We start from the raw sequence: 16,394 nt of genomic DNA, 5'->3' as shown, positions 1-16,394 counted from the left end.
CTGTATATCTGTGTCTTAACACACAACAATAACGTAGTTTCCTTGAGCCACTAAAAAAAAGAAAATTGTATTATTGTTTTGTCCTATAGTCACAGTTATGATGCTGCACCTATTAAGGAAGGTGGTGAAATGTGCAGGGATTGAGAAGTAGGAGGATGCTGGTTCAGAGAAACAGAGAGAAGGTGAGAGAAGGTGAAAGAGATAACTAAGAAATTCATAGTGCGTGCAAAAGGGGATGGTTCAGGCTTTCGTATGAGATACGGGGGGAGGATGAGAGAGAAGCAGGGGACGTAGAGATGGCAGGAACCATAGTGAGTGGAGTTCGACGGACTGAAGAGAGGCTGAGGCTTCAATGTGATACAGAGGCTGTGCTGAGTGCAGAGGGATGCGCAACTGAACTTGACAGCTCCTAGCTCTATGCTGGGAGAGAATCTATAAAGAACTACAACATCTCTGAGCTCTCTTCTGAAGAACAAATGCGATTTCTGTGTAATGCAAATCGTTCGGTTTTCTGTCCGCAGCATTTAACAGAAACAACTTACACTCCAGTAGAACCTAGTGTAAGAGTTACAAGGAAGCCCAAGGAGGGACACCAAGGTTCTCTTTCAGTTCCTCTTTAGGGAATGCTGACTAAACTGCTGTCTGAGACTCTGCAACCTTTTATTAGCACAACATGCCTGTGATGAAGGGCCTCCTTGCTCCACAAAACACCTTTCTGGATACCATTGCAAACCATTTTGATGGAACTCGTAAGTATATTATACAATATTTCTATTATTCTCTGTATAATAGTTCATGTTCATAAAAACAATACTTGATTTGCATGTACTGTTTTGGAATTCTTTGCAATTTTCCAGGTTAGATACAGTTTTATGGGTCACACAAAAAATCATTCTGAATGTATTATATGGTTGTGTCTGTCTTCTGACTAGTTGCGTCTGCAGATTCTCACCGTATAATCATATATTCAAATTGAGATGCCTGAAAATATTTGTGTCTCTGTTTTAAAAATGCAACTCTACAATCTAAGCCTAGCTTTTAAAATTTTAGCCTGTGGCATTTTGTAACCTAGTTTAGGAATATGATTGCCAGTGAAAAACACTGCTGCTGACAAATGTGTCCTGCAATCGAGAGACAATTATAAGACTGCAAGTTATGACAGTAAAGCTAAACCATAAATGGAGAAGGGCAGTTCAGTCTAAGATGATATATTGTATTAAAAATTAAGAGCCACTTGTTGAGTCCCCTGTTAGGGCTTGTGCATTATTAAGTCAACATCTTTCTTTAAAGCAAAGTAATAAATGAAAATAAATGAAAAATTAAATTCTTCATTGTCAAGGCTACATAGGTGTCACCTTTCCTCCAGTTAATAGATGCAAAATACATAATCTCTTATTCACACATCTTCCAGAGATGTCAGTCTGTTTAGCACGCTTTTCACATATACAACATTAACCTTCAAGTGCATACAGTGTAATGATATGTGGAGAAGTACAAGAAAAGGAGAGTGTACTTAAATTAGATAACTGGCATTGGATGCGGACAAAAAGTGTCTCAGTTAGGATAAGGTCTGTTTGAACACATTTAGGTTCATTTGATAATTAACCTACTGTATATGATTCAAGTACATGTAAAAAAACATGTAATAAAACACTTAAATCAATTAAATTAAAAGTTATTTGCAGAAACTGTGTCCTTGTGAGTATTTTTTATTAGCGGTTACAGAACTTGGAATAATTAGACCAATAATACTGATTTATGCAATGTTTTATGCCACATGGGTTTCTGCATAGCACACTATGTACAATATATTAATAAACTCCAACCCCTGGTTTGACTGTGGATGATTCTTTGCCTGTTTAGACAGTGCAGTTCACCCACTGTTTGGAGAATTGCTTTGTTGGTCCACGCTGTGTTTTTACCCTACTAGTCCACACCTCAGAAGCAAGTCATCAGCACTAGAAAGCTCTTTCTAGAACAAGATGACTGGTGTGAAATAGTTTGTATGGGTCAGACTGTCCAGGTTCTTTACAACTTAACAAATTCATTGTGATTATCTGTGGCACTGTCTCCCTGTTACACTCACATGCACACACAAATCCTTCACCCATTGTCTTTCACTTACTTTTACACCCACCCACTCACACATAGACTTGCACATCCACACAGTGCAAAGCAACAGACGTTTTCTCAGTCTTAGGTGCCACAGTACCTCTGCATGAGAGGTGCAAGGGGGAGGACTGACCCAGTAGCTGAGTGGGAGGTGAAGGCGCCAACTCACAAGAGCAAAGCAGAAAGAAATTGCTTGTTTTGTCTGATCAATCCACCTCCTAAAGGTAACTCAGTGTGAGCTAAACATTGAATTTACTTGATGGTTTACATTATATAACTATTACAAAAGCTAATTCAATATTTGTGCTTTGTTAAGTATGAGGAGGCTGTAGGTCACTTATTTAGGCAGTTTTCCAGGGACAACGGGTTCTGTGGTGTGACTTCCTATGCCTCCGGTGTTAAGGACATTTAACACATAGCCTTAGGTGTCCTTAGTGTCCTTGGCCAAGACACTGAACTCTAAGTTGGTCCTGATGGGTCAAATGAGCACCTTGCATGGCAGCTGCTGTCATTGGTGCGAGTGTGTGTTTGTGAATGAGAAGCAACATTGTAAAGCCTTCTGGATAAAAATCCAATAGAAGATGACCAATTACCACGAACTGCACAGGTCTAGATTTTAAATTGATTTATTGATATAACTGTACAATACCTGGCACAAATGTCTGTAGCCTTTTGTTATGCCTCCAAGCGCCTCTTCTGATAAATACCTAAGTAGGTGTTTGAATTGCATTGCATCTTTCTCCTCCTCACAAGTGCTCTCATGGATAATTAGTGATGACAATCACAGTCTTTGAGTGATGGCAATTTAACGAAGAAAAAGCAAATGCATTGGGCAAATACCCAAATGAAGTGACAATGTAACAAGAAAAACTGTCTGCTGACTAAGAGATGTAGGATTGCTTTATATAATTAACAATACACACCTTTTTGAAGCTCATGAATTTAAGCACAAATCAAAGATAGGCTAGGTTTGGTAAGTCAACCAGCTAAGGGAGAGGATTAAAGAGTTAGAGTTTAGAGAAAAAGCCTGACAGTGGGTGGCAAGGGAAGATATGCTTTTGTTACATGAAGGTTACAGCTGAGACAGGGATCTATTAAAATTCATGTTTTAAGCTCTTAAGCAATCAAAGTCTGTAAAATCAAGTAAATGCTTCAAACAGGAATTAGATTGAGGTTAATAGATCATTACTTTTACTGGATACGTCTGTGTTACTGATGACACAGTGTCTCAGTGCCATATGTTTTAGTTTTTCTCTGCACAAATTGCTATGGCAACGCAAGTGAGGTAAGATCTTAATTTAGTTTGTTGTGAGGTTAACTGCACACATAAAGTATCAGGAAGAATACTTGCGCACATCACTAATTGCGTGTTTTCACCTCTGGAACAAACATTTTGTTAACACCCCCTCAGTTTATTTATTTGAAAAAAAAAAACAGCCTGGTAAAATGGGAATGAAGGCAGTTGTTTTTTCCCAGTTGCATTTGCCATATTTCAGCAGATGACTTCCGCAGAAAACACTGTCTCCCACAAAGCTACACTGGGAAGCTCTTTTCAAATGTCCTTGGGCAGAGACTATGAATCTTTGTTAATCTTTTGTGCCTTTATCTTCTTATTACGGAGCCATGCTTCACTGAGCAATTTTTGAGGTGTAATATTTCTGTCCACATGGAAGCCTGTTGTTAGTATTTGATGATTGTCTGTTTTATGGCATAAGAAACATACAATTCGTTGCAGACTTTAGTGTTTCTGCTTCACCGCCCACACTAAAGTCACTTTCCAATGTTCCAGGAGTCAGTTTTTTTTTTAAACTTCTGAATTGATTTGCCACCATTTTCTCCAGCAAAATAGTATCAAATTATGTAATTGACAATTATTAAAGTAGTTTTAGTTTAACTATTAATCTGTGTTATAAATTAAAGTAAATGTTTTTTTGTGCCACATATTTTATATCCTGTGATGTGGGAATGGGATTAGTGCTTATTCTCACTCATTATATTAATAAATTAAGAAAGCAGAAGAGCTACCTTCACATTTGTGCTGAACAATTGTATCTAGGCACAAAGGAAAGTTCAACATTATGTCTTCTGTTCATGACAACCTTATTAGCTAGAAGTCAGCTAACCCCAATCTGGACTGGGGGGAAAACAGCTAAAATGACCCAGCGCAACAAAACACACACACCAGCTCTGTTAAAGCTCAGCCTGTGACCAAAGGTCTTCTTATAAAATATAATAAAAAGATATACAAGTTTGGGTTTTTTGTTTGTCTTGAAAATAATTATTTTACATGTTTTGCTGTACATGTTGTACATCTTGTACATGTATCTGTATTTTTATACTTAGTGGAGTACATTAAATTTTGAACTTTTTTTTATTTCTAAAATGTGGATAATCTACTTAGTACTTTGACTTGAGTAAACATTTGAAGTGATTTTCTAAGTGGAGCATTTTTTCTGGCCTCTTATTGCACTTTTAATTTGTGTACTTCTACCACCTCTGCATACAATACATCACATTTTGCTGAGCATTTGCTGTGTTTCTACAAACTGCTCAGAGGGGCGATGATAACATAACAATTATCCGTATAATAGAAATAATGCAAGAAATTAATTTGTTTAAATATTCCAAGTCCATTGCACAACTGTTGGCAGGATAAAAAACATGTTCCACATGCTAATTAAGGTTCAGAGCCTCACTGAGGCATTGGTCCCCCGTTGAGCCAACTGGGGGTCCTGCATCCTTCATACAACTTAATAAACCACCCACATACTTCAAAGCCTTCTGTCAATACACTGAGCTGGACTGTTTTAGGGATTTGAGCTCAAATCAAACAGAATGACTCAGAATAAAAGTCTTTTTTACTGTTGCTATATCAACAAATTAATTAAATCTGTAGTAAGCTGGTTGTGATGTTATGCATGCATGTTACACATGTTACAGTAAATAGCTCATTGCCAAGTTGTTAATAACTTCTTTCTATTCCCCAAAGTCGCATATTTGATTTAACTCTAACCTTGGTTTATTTTTGTTTCCCCTAGACAGTAACTTCCTCTTAGGAAATGCTCAGGGTCGCTATGGCTACCACATCGTATACTGCTCTGATGGGTTTTGTGAGTTGACTGGCTTTTTTCGGACTGAGGTGATGCAGAAAACTTGTACCTGCAGCTTTCTCCATGGAGCCGAGACCAATGAAAGTGTGATCCAACAGGTAGACAAAGCTCTGGAGGGCCAGCAGGAGTTCCAGGGAGAAGTCTGCTTCTATAGGAAAAATGGTGAAAATTTACTTGCTCATATAGATGTTGAGCTGGCCAAGGGCTCATTTGCAAAAAAGTATTTGTACACATGCCAGTTACTCATTAGGTTCTTAGTAAACCTTTTTCTTGTCTTTATTTTATGGTGAAAACACAGTTATATATGAGAAAAGGAATTCCAGAAAACACAATAGGGAATGAGGTGACGTGAGGTAAGGTGAGATGAGGTGAGATGAGGTGAGATGAGCTGAGATAAGGTGAGATGAGGTGAGATGAGGTTGGATGAGGTGAGGTTCGCCAACACACAAGAAAAAAACCCTCCTATTCCAATGTTAATAGAAATCCAATTATATTCCGGGGCGTAAACTATATGGCCTTATTGTTCGGTAATCTCAGTGTAATAACATTTTTAATATCCTCAGGAAATCCATTTTGGTGCCTCCTGAATGTTGTGCCAATTAAAAATGAGAAAGGTGAAGTGGTGCTGTTCTTGCTATCCTTCAAAGACGTCAGTGAATCATACGGAAAAAGTCATCCCTACGCCCAAGGGGACGGTGAGACCTGGCTAAGTGTGTTTCCAACACTTTAATTTAGACTGTTTCATCTCCAATATGTCATACTGCCTCATTTGTTTATATAATTTTAAGATACATGGAATATAGTACACTTTACATTTGTTCAGCACTGTGATTTTTCTCACAGTTATGTCAGAAACTGCTCACCAGCGCAGGAAATGCAACCAACCCCACTTTTTCCAAGCTCGAGAGAGGGGGAGGACTATTCTGCACCACCTGACCAACCTGTTCACCAAGAGGGGCAAGGGGAGACTGACCAGTGTAAGTACGAACCCCCAACTTACAAACCATTGCAACCATATACACTTTTCTCTATATTTACTTATTTATTTTTACTGAGTAATATTCAACTACTCTTTTTAAGACAGAAAACATGTTCTCTTCCTAAGTAAATACTTCTGTCATTTATCATGTACAAACAGCATTTGAACTTTTTACTCTTACTTTATTTAACAAACAACAATTCCAGGTTTTTTACAAAATGCCAGGAACAAATCTATGGGGAGGCAAAATGCAATCTAGGCTGCTCCTACTTCAGTTGGATCCCCCACTTTATGAGTTACTAAAACAGTTATTGTACAGCTACACTGCACTTCCAGCAGGACTTTATGTGTTTATTATTTGTTCATATAATCAGAATAGCAGCATACTATTATTATATTACTAAATGCTATTTTTATAGCATTTCTCCCAGTTACTGTCAGCAGATATGCAAACTCTTGATCAAGGATTACAAAATGTACCGTAAGTTCTCATCTACACCTGTGACCATTTTCATTTGTTCAGTCAACAAGCTTCCAGGAATGAATGCATTCATAAGAGTTTATTTAAAATGTTATGATGATGATGATGATGATGGACGTAGTGAAGATGGATGATCATTGGCAGGTTTAGCAACTCCCCTCTGTGTTTCATGGTGAGGTAATTACTGTATTCAAACATTGCCTCAGATTTCATTTAGCAAAATTATTGTTCTTTTTCCGCTGTGAATTTTGCTTTCATTTTATCACACGCAGTTCCTACCTCCAACTGTGTCAATTCTTCTCTCACCAGGTTGCAGTGAGAGCAGAGCAAATATAAATCTTGTGACATTCACCATTCAGAGTTAAATGTCTTCAATGCAACAGGGATGTGTGTTTGTGTGTGTCTGATGGGGGGATTATGGTCACCCCTGGAAAATTGATGGCCTCCCAGAGAAGCTCCCCCCCTTTACTACTTTACTTTTTGTCATATTCAGTTCATACAAACCATAAAGTCATCTTCAATCAAGACATTATAGCAAAACCCAGTGAATACATTTAAAAAATGATTAGTAAATAAAGTAAACAAATATACACCTCTGCAGAGTGAGTTGCTGGCTCAATATATGGATGTTTTTGCCAAAAGACACAGCAACAAGCAAATTAAGCTGTAGAATTCTTAAATGTATAATTTAAGAATGTTTTTAATTTTTATTTTGGTTTTGACAACATCCTGTTTTTGAAGTTTTTAATAATGGATTATTCACTTCTGTTTTTTTACATTTTTTTGTTCAGCCGAAATGTGGAAACAGCTACAATGCAGCTACTATTACCTGTTACTAACTATTACTGTATTGAAAATAATTAGTGTTTTAATAAGTGTTTTTCTGAAATGTTTGTGTGTTTCTGAAACTGAGGTAAATGTATTGGATGCATACTGTCTTTTTATTGAAAAAGAGTCAAGGGGCATGCAATGCACAGCCACGGGCTGAACTGAATCTGACTTATCACAGGAGGACTGATCTTCACTTTGGCCACCCCTATGAAAACTTTCCGGGGGGCGCTACTGAATGTCTTGTGATTCATTCATGGGATTTAAATTAAGCCCTGTCATTCAGAGTGTTTTCCAGAAACCATCTCTGCCTGAGTACAAGGTGGCAGCTGTGAAGAAGTCACGTTTCATCCTGCTACACTACAGCATCTCCAAAGCCTTGTGGGACTGGTTAATTCTACTGGCAACCTTCTACGTGGCTGTTACTGTACCGTATGACGTCTGCTTTGTCAATCATGACGAGGACAGTGGCCATCGCTTACTTGTCAGCCGAACCACTATGGGCAGTGACATAGCAGTGGAGATGCTCTTCATACTTGGTACGATATATTTATATTTTATCAAAATAAGGATTACGTTTATTTCTACTAACTGAGCTCCAGCTGCCCCTGATAAAATTAAGATTTACTATGAATACTATCTGAAAAAAACATTAAGATAGAGATTTTTTTATTTATCCATCTACAGATAAATAAATGTCCAGTAGTCTGTGCAAAAATGGAAACGTGAAAAGAAAAAAACATTCCCTAATATTTCATGGTTTTCAGCTGGATCTGTAGCAAGTGAGGAGCTCACATCAAGGTGAGCATGCTGCTCTCCAGCAGATTTTTATTTCAGTGATCCTAAGCAGCATTATGAAAAGATAAGAATGTTCAGTTTACTTTAGAGCATTTAGAGAGTTAGAAGAACAACTAAATTTCCTAGTGCAGCTGCAGTAGTTTCCTTGGTGATGGCTAACACATGAATAAACCTCCTACCTTCCAGCACCCACTCAGAGTCTCTCTGTTGCCCTAGGTTACAAATCATAATTAGATTTTTATCACTTTGTCCCACTTTTTCTCAAAAGGAAGTGTGATAGCACATCTGTCAGTGAGCTCTCTGACTTCCTCTTTCACATCCAGTTTTTCCTGGAACAGATAGTGATATTATATCCTCAAAATGAACTGACCTAGTATCACATGCTCCAACTCTATTTTCTATATTGTGAAAGTAAATCATTTTGTTGCAAGTCTTAGTTACGACATTTACAGTGGATTACTATTAAGTGTATAATGCTCATCCCTGACCAAGTTCATCAAATTCATAAACACTCTCCATTCAGCTTGGCTGCACAAATGAAGAGAAGAACATATCAGGTGCAAGTAAAAAGTCTAAAACATGTACTTCCAAGCACAATTCATGCTTACAGAGACATGTTATTAATAAATACTGCTGATATTATTTTGCACAAGTAAATATTGTCAGCATTCTATTTTCAGTTACAGTCAGGAGGTAGACACGGGCATGTTCTGTGGTATGGTCCTTGTTTGATGTTCAAACACATCAAAGGAGCACTGCAGACCACAAAACTTTGTTGCAGCAGACATTAAATGGGTTCAGTCTTGTCTGACCAGTAAATTTCAAGAGATGGATGTAAATGTCTTTTGGTACAAGCTGATAAAATGTAGGGTCCATCAAGTGAGTGTCCTGGGCACTTTGTTTTGATAACGCATTTAAAATGTGCCTGTGTAAGTTACTCAGAAACTATTTTTGTGTGTACCTGAGGTATGGTATCAGTAAACTCCCACTTTGGCCACCATGAAAATAGTCTTTTTTGTGCTGTGTATCTGTTTTCAATGCTTCTTTTTAGATATCATCCTGAATTTTCGTACCACCTATGTGAGTCAGTCAGGTCAGGTAGTGTATGATGCCCGATCCATCTACCTCCATTACTGCACCACATGGTTCTTTGTGGATCTGATTGCAGCTTTGCCCTTTGACCTTCTCTACACTTTCAACATCACGGTGGTAAGATTATCATTTTTAACTTTAGTATTTTTAACTTTAGTATTCTCCAAGGTTTTCTATCTTCCTTACTCTTTAATGCACCAACTTTAAGAGTAGCTACTAATGTTTAATACTGTTATTCCCCAAAGCAGTGGAATGGCAATAAAATACTGAGCATTTTTGTTTTTCCACTCACTTTAGTTTTTACCCTCAAGATAAACACTAGTACTTCTCATAAATTAGATTTGCTTCTCCTCAGGCCTGAGCTGACACACACAGAAATTTCATATACTGGAAGTTTGGTTTAGCTGAAACGGACTAAATTAAAGTTAAAGTTTAAATTGTCTAATAGAAATAATAAATATTCAGTAAATGCTTTGAAATTTAGACTTTTAAAGACAAGCTTAGAGCAGAGGAAGGATGGCACATAGATTATAGAAATAAATCGATCTACAAGAACAAGATTGGAACTAAACTACGTGTGTAGATTATAGGTGTAAAAGAAGTGACACAAAGGACACAAAAATGATCAAGCTAGTATGTTCTCCTTGTCCAGACCTCGCTGGTACATTTGTTGAAGACGGTCCGTCTGCTGCGTCTGCTGCGCCTGTTACAAAAAGTGGATCGTTACTCCCAGTACAGCGCTGTGGTCCTGACCCTGCTCATGTCTGTGTTTGCACTGTTGGCTCACTGGATGGCTTGTGTCTGGTATGTCATTGGACGCAGGGAGATAGAAAGCAGTGATCCTGTTACTTGGGACATAGGTGAGCACATTGTACTTGTTTGTTTAACAGGTCCCACATTCCTGAATAAAGACTATTATATTCTTCCTCATTACATTTTTTAATGCTTCATTATTATTTCAATATCTAGCTCTCACTCCAACTTAAGCAACCGTTTTTTAATCTTACCCACCAGGCTGGCTTCAGGAGTTGGGGAAGCGTCTGGAGACACCGTACATCAACAGCACCATGGGTGGTCCCTCCATGCCAAGCGCCTATATCGCTTCTCTCTACTTCACCCTCAGTAGCCTTACCAGTGTGGGATTTGGCAATGTGTGTGCCAACACAGATGCAGAGAAAATCTTTTCCATCTGTATCATGCTCATGGGTGGTGAGTTTATTGTTGATGGCTGAAAATCTCGAGTTATGACAAATGTGAGAATATCATAATATTACTTTCTCTCTCACCTCCAGCCCTGATGCATGCAGTGGTGTTTGGCAACGTAACAGCTATAATCCAACGCATGTACTCACGACGCTCGCTCTATCACACCAAAATGAAGGATCTTAAGGACTTTATCCGTGTGCATCGGCTACCTCAGCAACTAAAGCAGAGGATGCTGGAGTACTTTCAGGCCACCTGGTCAGTCAACAATGGCATCAACGCCAATGAGGTGGGTGAAGCATCCAAAATTAGCTTTTGGCTCATTTGTTCAAGGTAACATTTGCTTTCCACATCTTAATATATTATCTATGGTCTATATATTATTATTACGTTTTGCAACTTAATTTTTCTATTTTAAAGCTTAACGGTATGTGAATTACTGACTGTGTGGGCTACAGTAAAGTCTATCAACTTGAGAAAAAGTACATTTTGTGTGGGCACTAGAGTCTAGATTCAGAAATGTCATCTTTAAAATAGGTCGCCTCAGATTCTCTAGAGCCTTATTCCATTTCCTTAAGTAGACACTACTTGGTTGCAACTAGAACTTCAGTAACAATGCCAGAACCCATCTAAGGGGAGTTCCCTGTAATTACAAGGTTAGCATTTGAAATAGAGAGAATACTCATTAACACCCTGGCTAACACTATCTGTACATAATTAATTCACTTTTCACTGAAGTTAACACGCAGCTACTAGTTTCAGAGAATTCCCTGGATTTAACACCTCACATGTTTTTAATGTGAGTGCATGCAGTATACCTTTAAAACAACACTCTGTGCCTGACAGGGGGCCTCTGAACAACCAACATTATGTGCTGAAAGTATGATTTGCATTAAGCTGTAAATATGGTGTTAATTCATTGGCTGGTGTCTACAACAGACTTTCAGCCATGTCTTTCATTAGACAATATGTTATGATATGTTAGTATGTTTGACTCCACTGGATTCAATGTTAAATCTTCGATAAATCCTGTAGCAGAACCTGTCAAATGCAGTGCAATGGTAAATAAATGCTTCATTTTACTGTCTTCTTAGTTGCTGCATGACTTCCCAGATGAATTACGAGCTGACATTGCCATGCACCTAAACAAAGACATCCTGCAACTCCCTGTATTTGAGCGAGCCAGCAGAGGTTGCCTGCGCTCCCTTTCCCTGCACATCAAGACTTCCTTCTGTGCACCAGGAGAATACCTCATCCGCCACGGAGATGCCTTACAAGCCAACTATTTTGTCTGCTCGGGTTCCCTGGAGGTTCTGAAAGATGGCATGGTCCTAGCAATCCTGGGTCAGGGTGCACCAAGTGTAAAACATTTTCCGTCTTACTCACTTTGCATTCTTCAGCTGTGCTTCAGCTATTTGTAACCCTTCTGTTCAACTCACAATCCCTACAGGCAAAGGTGACCTTATTGGGGCAGATTTTCCTGAAAGAAATGAGGTGATCAAGACCAATGCAGATGTGAAGGCGCTGACCTACTGTGACTTGCAGTACATCAGTGTTAGGGCTTTGAGGGAGGTACTTGGCCTGTACCCGGAGTATGGCAGCCGGTTTAGCTCTGACATCCACCACAACCTGACCTACAACTTGAGGGAGGGAAGTGAATCTGATGTAAGACACTCACAATCAGTTTTAGGCAGTGGAAAACATTGTTTAACTGAAATGTCATTGTAGCAGTCATTCAATTCTTTATCCTCTCCATTAACAGATACATATCTTTTCTTTAAAATATAAAATGTGTAATCACTTTTTAATTTCTTTTTTTTTTCTTTTTTTTCCTTCAGGGAGTAAAAGCATTTTCATGGGCTACTAGTAGGTGTCAGGTATGTGCCTTTTACTAAGGTAATTTCTTCACATGAAAGACAGCAAACGTGTTCTTACTTTTAGATTACGCTTCAGCCATAATTCTATAGTTATATGATGATTATATTTCCCAAAAAAACTAGTAACTTTCTTCCAACTGTTTTCTGCTTAGAGTCATTTTTCCGTGGACCGTACGTTACCCTTTATCTCAGAGGCAGATGACACAGAACACGGAGAAAAGATGAGACACTCACAGCAGAGAAGAGTGCCTCTGATACAAGGAGTGTCCAGGCCTCTTCATCAACACCGCCTCAGCACCCTGTTGGGGGATGACCTCAGCCACATCAACACACTACACCTCTGTCAGTCTCCTTCTCGGGGCAGTAGAGGACGCAGCATCTCTCCTCAGTCTTTCACCAATAAAGAATTCTCTCCATCTCCTTTGCCCAATCATAAGACTGACACAGGCTTGAACCATCAACCTGCTAAGCTTCTCATGCCATCTGTGCCTTGTGTTAGTCCATTGAACCTTAGCCCCAGGTAACATATTCATCCTGCTTTATTATTCTATAATTAGTTTCCATCTTTTTAAAATAACATAACACCGGTTTATGCCTCCGATAGGTTCGTTGATGGAATTGAAGACAATGGTGATGCATTTCAGTTCAATTTAGAGCAAAGTGAGGAAATTACTAATGTAGCAGGTAAAGTGGATAAGTGGATATTGAATCTTGGTAGCAAAGATATTTTTAGCAACTAACTTAACTCTAATATATATATATATATATATTCATGTGTATTTTCCAGAGGTGAATGCAAACCTGCTTCAGGAGACAGAGGAAGTGAGACAGAACATTGGTAAACTAAACAAAGAGGTATGGTCATTACAGGAGCAATAAGCATTTTTGATGACGAAAATTAATTAATTTCAGCTTGTTTACTGTATGCTGGGTGTGAGTAAAACATCTTATTATCAGCCTTAGTGTATTTGCTGTTCCCTGAATGTGGAGCACATGCAGTATTAACAAGGCCAATTTCTTGACATATTTAAGTGCATGGATTACGTTCTTTGGACAGGGCCAGTCCTTTTTCTTTTACATGCATCTTTGATCACTTTAGCTGTCAGTGTATACAAGGATAATTAACTAACAGGCACTTCCCCTAACCATTTTTTCCTTTATTTTTTTAGGTCAACAACTTGAACCAAAAGGTATCCAATCTTGCCAAGGAGCTACATGACATGATGCACTTCCTACAGTCTCATATAGCCATGCTCCATTATTCCTCTCCTGTCTCCACATATTCTTTTGGCATACAGATGGTTCCCAGTTCTAGTGTGACTGCTTCCAGTGATTGCCAAGCTACTTCCCCTTTAAATACACCCACTGGCCATGAAACAATTAGCCACCCTGCTAAAAATGTGTGGGGCTGCAGTGAAATCCCCTTTCAGGGTAGGAGTTCCACCTTGCTTCACTCCTCAAGCCCTGTGTCACCCTGTTTATTGCTGTGCTGCGCTGATAGAGAAGGTGCCGCAGCTCACCGGCTACAAAGCCAGTGCTGTCCTTTTCAAACATCAGTAAATAATACAAACTCTCCTTATATGTCTCACTCTCATGGCCAAAGAGGGGCATCAGTTCTGGGCCTCAGTTCTGCCTTTAGTAGCTTTCCAGTGATTTGTCCGGCTCCACAGTTGGCCTGCAATTCCCACACACCCACAAGGAGCAGCTCTCATCCTTTGTATTCCCAAGCTAATTCTATGTACTCCTATCCAGCTCTGAGTGTTCAAACTAACCTTGTTGCCACACATAATCAGACAAAGTCCCGGGACCCATTCCATTCTTCCGTTACTCCGACTGGCCAGCCACAGTATCACACTGCCTTCAGCTCACTCACCCCTTCAATGGTCCACACTTCAATATGCACAGGACACATCCCAGGGCACCAGAGCTCTGTCACTGGCCCCAGACAAACTAACCTTGTAGGATCCAGCCCTGTCCATCACACACAGGACCTTGCATATTCCCTGCTGGGACAGGTAATGGACAGAGACTGTGGAGCTTCATTGTCTCAAGAGGAGGCAGACAACATTGAATCTTAAGTTGCAAGCAGCAGTACTCAATCCAGAAAGGGACAATCACCTCTCCTGGACATGGAAGGAATACAAAACCCACACTGAAGGCATCAGCATCTTGTTGTGGAAATGTCTGACAATCATTGTAACTGTAAATACTCAGTACAAGCTTTCCTTTTGACAAATTGACCTTTGCAAAAATACTGAAACCCTACTGCCGCAGCTAAATACAACTTTCTGTGTAGGGTCATTATCATGTTTTTATATTATAACTTGTGACTTTTGCAACTACCTATTCATCCATAATGACCACAAAAGAGTTAGTGCTTTATAAACCTATAAACAGACTCTAGCATTTAATTAGAATGTGTGTATTTTTTGTAATTAAGTACACTGCAAGACACTTTGTCAAGGTTCATTGCTGATAACACGCAACTGCTGTCATTACAACAATTATACCAGCACAGTGTGACCAGGGGTATGACATGACACCTAAGAGATACAGGTATGCAGCACCACTCAGTGGGGACAGGAGGTTACAACAAAATGTAAAGCTGATCAATCACACACATCAGTGAAGAACAGGAACACATACTACTACTAAGATAAATGTGCAAATCTACAGTCCAACTGTGCAGTTAGTTAATGTGTAATTTAACAGTTTGTACTACACATTTTGCAGTGATTTTATTTTGATTATTTATATAGGTTTCATATTTTTTTATTTTAATATTCATAATAATGCATATATATAATCTCTATATGAGCAATATCAGACATTTGCTTTTCAAGTTTCAAAATGAATTTGAATTTTAAAAATGATATTTTTTTTAAAAGAATATTTTGCTGTATTTAAGTTGCCTCTATAAGAAGTTGGAAACAAGAAATAAGATACTTTTTTTAAACACATTATGCCTATCCCTATCCCAAAAATAGGACCACATAATGCTTCAATCCTTCTCCTCATTCAAAGAGGGTTAACACAACTGAATAATGTTCATTAGAAAGATGATGACAAATGCAGCTCTGTACTATAATCATTTACATGTTATTTTTAGGCTGCATGCTTCCTTGTGTCATTTTGCCAGTGCAAATGTTTTAGCATGGTTGCATTGTTTTGTTTTTATTGTTTGGAGTTTTTTCTAACATACATTAATTAAAGTGACTTATATATTTCTTATTTATTTTATTGTCCTTTCCCTGGTTCTTTATCAGTACTGTAGTCCAACTGCACAAAACAGGCAATTGTATGTGAAACTATATTCACTGAACAAAGTGAATAAAATCAAAACAAGATGACTTTCAAGTCCAGGAATACCTAATAAAACTTAACTGCAGAATCTGGTTGGTAACAAATAATGGGTCCTAGGCCACCAACAGCTTTGGTGTTTTTGCAAGGTTGCAATGACAATCTATACTTATTCCTGGGTCTTTTATTAAGACATAACCAGGAAATATGTTCATAATGTTTAAATTTTTTTTTTAGGGGGAGATTGTCTTGAAGTAACCTTCTTGCATATTTTACTAGGCTTCATTTAGCAGTTCGCAGAGTTCTTTGTTAGACTTCTGCCATGTATATCTTTCTCTGTTCTGTGATTCCCTACTGCATCTAAGTCTGGAGGCCTGTGCATGACTATTTCTGTCTCTTAATACAGTTTGACTGCATTACAAAAATCTATGGTCTCCACCTCTTCTTATATATTGGATCTGAAGAACCTGAAACTTAGATACATCATCCATAATAAATTTTTGTTTGTTTGTTTTTTTCTCCAATCTTTTTAAGCTTTTGCTTATCTCAGCTTTTTTGCCCCTTCCAAAAAAGAGATTTGTGGCTGCTGTCCTTCCACAAAGGCCATTCCTTAT

The 16,394-nt window shown here is 38.4% G+C and overlaps 1 protein-coding gene across 3 annotated transcripts; it reads left to right on the top strand.

Annotated features, from left to right (window-relative positions):
- The first annotated feature begins 185 nt into the window (after positions 1-185).
- kcnh4a (potassium voltage-gated channel, subfamily H (eag-related), member 4a) lies at positions 186-15,715 on the top strand. 3 transcript variants are annotated; one of them, XM_067477981.1, is made up of 16 exons: positions 186-749; positions 5,151-5,384; positions 5,786-5,932; positions 6,066-6,199; positions 7,797-8,049; positions 9,360-9,517; positions 10,053-10,260; positions 10,415-10,609; positions 10,693-10,892; positions 11,698-11,947; positions 12,054-12,268; positions 12,442-12,480; positions 12,633-13,000; positions 13,085-13,164; positions 13,268-13,335; positions 13,650-15,715. In XM_067477981.1, exons 1-16 carry the CDS (start codon positions 674-676, stop codon positions 14,556-14,558), a joined length of 3,534 nt encoding a protein of 1,177 aa, XP_067334082.1. In that variant the 5' UTR covers positions 186-673; the 3' UTR covers positions 14,559-15,715. The 3 variants fall into 3 exon arrangements, with proteins under 3 accessions (XP_067334082.1, XP_067334083.1, XP_067334084.1); XM_067477982.1 differs by having other exon boundaries at positions 188-749; positions 5,786-5,917; XM_067477983.1 differs by lacking the exon at positions 186-749 and having other exon boundaries at positions 5,252-5,384; positions 5,521-5,932.
- The last annotated feature ends 679 nt before the right edge of the window (positions 15,716-16,394 follow it).

The sequence above is a fragment of the Channa argus genome, chromosome 15 (assembly GCF_033026475.1).
Source record: "Channa argus isolate prfri chromosome 15, Channa argus male v1.0, whole genome shotgun sequence".
In the NCBI taxonomy this organism is placed as follows: Eukaryota; Metazoa; Chordata; class Actinopteri; order Anabantiformes; family Channidae; genus Channa; species Channa argus.
The sequence above is the reverse complement of the archived record's forward strand: the minus strand, read 5'-3'. Positions and strand labels throughout refer to the sequence as shown.

Bases quoted from the DNA above. Each gene is read 5' to 3' on its own strand.
- kcnh4a (XM_067477981.1), top strand. From the start codon at position 674: ATGCCTGTGATGAAGGGCCTCCTTGCTCCACAAAACACCTTTCTGGAT. The intron at 8,050-9,359 runs GTACGATATATT...GCTTCTTTTTAG, and splicing joins GGAGATGCTCTTCATACTTG to ATATCATCCTGAATTTTCGT. The intron at 13,336-13,649 runs GTATGGTCATTA...TTATTTTTTTAG, and splicing joins TTGGTAAACTAAACAAAGAG to GTCAACAACTTGAACCAAAA.